General features: G+C 56.9%; 1 protein-coding gene across 1 annotated transcript; it reads left to right on the forward strand.

The window, feature by feature from the left end:
- Positions 1-2812: 2812 nt before the first annotated feature.
- Positions 2813-4703, forward strand: LOC123134547 (GDSL esterase/lipase At2g23540). The gene is made up of 3 exons (XM_044553781.1): positions 2813-3276; positions 3378-3508; positions 3732-4703. Exons 1-3 carry the CDS (start codon positions 2991-2993, stop codon positions 4434-4436), a joined length of 1122 nt encoding a protein of 373 aa, XP_044409716.1. The 5' UTR covers positions 2813-2990; the 3' UTR covers positions 4437-4703.
- The last annotated feature ends 203 nt before the right edge of the window (positions 4704-4906 follow it).

A 4906-nucleotide genomic window follows, 5' to 3' on the forward strand; every position in this document is an offset into this window, starting at 1 on the left:
TCCGTCTTATGATGGTCTTCGCATCTTCAGATGTCTCTGTTATCCTAGCACCGCGTCCACTGCTCCTTACAAACTCGCTCCCCGGTCCCTTCCTTGCATCTTCCTTGGTTATCCTCCCAACACCAAAGATTACCGGTGCTATGATCCAATGTCCCACCGCATTTTCACTTCGCGACATGTGTACTTTGATGAGCCGGTGTTCCTGTTTCAGCAGGTACCGTCACCTTCGGCGTCTCCCACGGCGCGGTTCGCCCCTGCCTCCACCTTTGGCGGACCGCCCAGCCACACACTAGGCTCGGCCCTGCCTGCGCTCCCTGCAACGGTGGCCCCCGCGACCCTTGCCACGGCCCCCGTCGGCATGGCCCCGGTCCCCGTGGCCCCTCCGTGGCCCCCGTCGCTGCGACCCCTACTGTGGCCCCTGCTACGGCCCCTGCCGCTGCGGCCACTGCTGTGGCCCCCGTCGCCGCAACCCCTGTCACCACGGCTGCACCCCTCACCGGTGCGGCCACTCGGGCTCGGACTGGGACACTTCATCCTAGCACATGCTACCCGTCAGACGAGTACGCGTGTGCCGCATCCACCTCGGCGCCTTCTCCACTCGCACATCCCTTTGAGATCCGAACTGGCTAGCTGCGATGCATGTGGAGTTTGACGCCCTACAGCGCAACCGTACGCGGCAGCTTGTCCCGCAGCCTCCCCGTGCCAATGTCATCACTGGCAAGTGGGTATTCCGCCACAAGACTCGCCCCGACGGCTTTCTCGAGCGCTACAAGGTGCGTTGGGTGGTGCGCGGCTTCCGCCAGCGCGCCGGCGTGGACTTCACCGACACCTTCGCCCCGGTTGTCAAACCGGGCACGATTCGTGTTGTCCTTCAGCTTGCTGTTTCTCATGCCTGGCCAGTCCACCAGCTCGATGTGTCTAATGCTTTCTTGCATGGCCATCTCGACGAGCAGGTGTTCTGTCAGTAGCCTACTGGTTTCATCGACACCGACTATCCGGACCACATGTTCTTGCTCTCCCGTTCTCTCTACGGGTTGAAGCAGGCACCTCGTGCCTGGTACCAGCGGATCGCGGCCTTCCTTCAGCAGCAGGGGTTTCGGTCCACACGGTCTGGTGCCTCCCTATATTTGTTTATCATCAGGGCCTCGCCACCGCGTACCTCCTCCTGTATGTCGACGACATCATCCTAACTGCATCCTCGCCAGCGCTTCTTCAGCATATCACAGCTCGCCTCGGCACCGAGTTTGCCCTCAAGGACTTGGGGGCTCTCCACTACTTCCTCGGCATCGAGGTCGTGCGTCGGGCCACTGGCTTCTTCCTGCACCAGCAGAAGTACGCCTACGAGCTTCTGGAGCGAGCGGGCATGCTTAACTGCAAGCCTGCTCCCACACCCGTCGATACGAAGGCTAAGGTGTCCGTCGTCGAGGGTTCTCCGGCGTCCGATGCTCCCTTCTACCGCTCCATCGTCGGTGCGCTTCAGTACCTCACGCTGACGCATCCGGACATTCAGTACGCTGTCCAGCAGGTGTGCCTTCATATGCATGGTCCTCGTGACACCCATTGGGCTCTGGTAAAACGTATTCTTCGGTTCATACGTGGCACCACAGCCATGGGTCTCACCTTGACGACATCACCTGATACCAGCCTTGTCGCCTACTCCGACGCCGACTGAGTTGGGTGTCCCGGCACTCGACGCTCCACTTCGGCTACTGTGTCTACCTCGGGCCCTCTCTGATTTCGTGGTCGTCTAAACGACAACCCACGGTCTCACGACCGAGCGCCGAGGCTGAATACCGGGCTATGGCCAACGCCGGCGCGGAGTGCTCTTGGCTACAACAGCTACTTCAAGAGTTGCTATGTGAGGTTACCAAGGCGACACTTGTCTACTGTGACAACGTCTCCGCGGTGTACCTTGCTGCCAACCCTGTCCATCACCGACGGACGAAGCATATTGAGCTCGACATCCACTTCGTCAGGGAGCACGTCGCACTTGGTCGTGTTCGCGTTCTACATGTGCCCACCGATCAGCAGTTCGCCGATGTTATGACGAAAGGACTGCCCACCCTGACATTCAAGGGCTTTCGGTCCGGTCTCTGCGTCACCGGCGATGCTTCGACTGCGGGGGGTGTTGAACATGTGTACATGTACGTAGGTATGGGTTTCGTATGCAGTACCTGTAGTGTCTGTCTCCCTCTGTATGTACGTGTATCTTAGGAGACAAGACATCGGTCGCACCCCTTGTACCTATATATATATGTGCGTAGTGCACGATCAATCAACCATCGATGCATCAAATCATTCTCTACAACTATGAAGGAACTACTTTTTTTTTCCCTATTTTTCTGCATGCGAAAGAGTTGACTATTTTGAAGTGGTATCAGCCGTTTTCTTTATAAGAACTGCAAGGAGCCGTTGGGTTGTTGGATAAACTGTTGAAAAGGAGACGAGTCACAGTCATGGTCTTGCATATGGATCATGATTCATGCAATGTGTTGCGCCACCGAGGAAGTGGTATTGGTCACTTGAAACCACGAAATTGCAAGTGACCAACACATCCTTCCACTCAATTGTTGGGGGAAAGAAGGGAGCGTCGTGAGATCTTCTCGCTGTCATTTACCCTTTCAACAGACTGATCGCTTCACGGTCAAGGCTCACAGAGAGGCCCGGGCATAACCGTTTGACATCTCGTGCGTGTGTGCTGATGACATAGTGCATCTTTTTTTATTTCTGAGTTGGCATAGTGCATCGTATCTACCGCGTATAAATATGCGGGAGGGCCTGGCCTTTGCTTGGACTCACAGGTAGACACTTGCCCCGCTACCATTCCAAGCACATATTCCCGCGGGCATCCTGCCACCTAACCGCCTACCTTGCACTGCAATTCATCCTCCATTCAGCAAACCCAAAATAGTGGAGCAGCCCGATCTGAGTCCTGTTGCATACATACGGATACGGGCGTAGCCGGATACAGCTAGCTAGCTGCAGGCGCCATGATGGGGGTGAGGGTGTGCAATGGAAAGGCCGTGGCGGCGCTGGCTGCGGTGTTTGTCATCTGCGCCGGCAGCGGCCTTGTGGTCTCGCCGGCGGCGGCGAGCGGGCACGAGGAGGCCCACCTGGTGCCGGCGGTGTACGTGTTCGGCGACTCCACGGTGGACGTGGGCAACAACCAGTACCTGCCGGGGAACGCCGCGCTGCAGCTCCCCTACGGCATCGACTTCCCGCAGTCGCGGCCCACCGGGAGGTTCAGCAACGGATTCAACGTCGCCGACTCCATCTGTACGTAGTCCGCCCGCATGGCCGGCCGCCCCGCCGGCGTGCACTTGGTTTCCATTTCATTTGTCAGATGAAGCTAACGCACGGTGCAAACGGAAATGCAGCGAGGCTGCTGGGCTTCAAGAGGAGCCCGCCGGCGTACCTGTCGCTGACGCCGGAGACGAGCCGTCAGATCGTCAGAGGCTACCGTGGCGTCAACTACGCCTCCGGCGGATCCGGCATTCTCGACACCACCGTGAGTGCCGCCGCCTCGGATTGTGCGCCTCTTTTTTGTTCCAAAGAAATCAGTTGGAGTTACTTCCATATGAGTTTTATACTCACATTCATCTGTCTTTCGCCCGGAATAAAACAACACATTCATCCGTCTTTTTCTGAAAAATAAAATATTCGCATTTGTTCATCTTTTCTGCGTTGTTTTTACTAATTTTGCTTCATGTCGGCATCGAACGATCGATCAGGGGAACACCCTCACGTTGACCAAGCAGGTGGAGTACTTCGCGGCCACCAAGTCAAAGATGACGGAAAAGAGCCGTGGCATCGACGCGCTGCTGTCCAAGTCCCTCTTCCTCATAAGCGACGGCGGCAACGACTTCTTCGCCTTCCTCCGCCAGAACCTGACGGCCAGCGACGCGCCGTCCTTCTACGCGGACATGCTGACCAACTACACCAAGCACGTGCAGACGCTGTACCAGCTGGGAGCGCGGCGGTTCGGGATCGTCGACGTGCCGCCCATCGGCTGCGTGCCGGCGGTGCGGGTCACCTCCCCGAACGGCGAGACCGAGTGCGTCGAAGCCGCCAACGCCCTCGCCAGGGGGTTCAACGACGCGCTGGGGAAGGTGATGGCCAAGCTCGCCGCCGCGCTGCCCGGGATGAAGTACTCCGTGGGGAGCTCCTACAACCTTATAACGTTCATCACGGAGCACCCGGAGGCCGCCGGGTTCAAGGACGTTGCCAGCGCGTGCTGCGGCGGCGGGAGGCTCCGGGCGCAGACCTGGTGCGGGCCCAACGCCACCTACTGCGCCAACCGCAACGACCATGTCTACTGGGACGAGGTGCACGGCACCCAGGCCACCTCCACCAAGGGCGCCAAGGCCATCTTCGCCGCCCCGGTGAAGCTCGGCTTTGCCGCGCCCGTCAACTTCAAGCAGCTGATTTCTTCTTGATCGGCGATCGAGGCATTGCAGCGCACGGTCACGATTTGTCGTCAGCTCTTAATTTAGTTGTCAGTGTTCACTGTTTGATAGAGGGAGGGAAAAGATGTCCTACACTTTTTGATTCTTTTGTAGATCCGTGGAGATGCAATAGAATCATAGAGAAGGTGTCGTGATGCATGCGATTTTATGTTCAAACAAAGCGGGCGAATGGCCCGAAAATACCCTCTAGAATAAAAGAAGTGAAGTTGCAAAAAAAAAAAGTGCGTTGTGTGATCAGTGAACTCGGTGAACTCGTCCAAGCCCCTTTTAAGGGCATCCCAACACACTTATCGAAGATTGCGAGGTTGTTGGTTTACGTATGCGTCATCGAGGCACTTCCTTCAAGAAATAAAAGGAAAACAGAAAAACCTAGTCATAGAGGCCCATTGTTGGTTTTTTTTAGGGGAATACCATTGTTGGTTTGTTCACTGTTATCTCCT

The sequence above is a fragment of the Triticum aestivum genome, chromosome 6B (assembly GCF_018294505.1).
Source record: "Triticum aestivum cultivar Chinese Spring chromosome 6B, IWGSC CS RefSeq v2.1, whole genome shotgun sequence".
Lineage (NCBI taxonomy): Eukaryota > Viridiplantae > Streptophyta > Magnoliopsida > Poales > Poaceae > Triticum > Triticum aestivum.

Bases quoted from the DNA above. Each gene is read 5' to 3' on its own strand.
- LOC123134547 (XM_044553781.1), top strand. From the start codon at position 2,991: ATGATGGGGGTGAGGGTGTGCAATGGAAAGGCCGTGGCGGCGCTGGCT. The intron at 3,277-3,377 runs GTACGTAGTCCG...ACGGAAATGCAG, and splicing joins CAACGTCGCCGACTCCATCT to CGAGGCTGCTGGGCTTCAAG. The intron at 3,509-3,731 runs GTGAGTGCCGCC...ACGATCGATCAG, and splicing joins CCGGCATTCTCGACACCACC to GGGAACACCCTCACGTTGAC.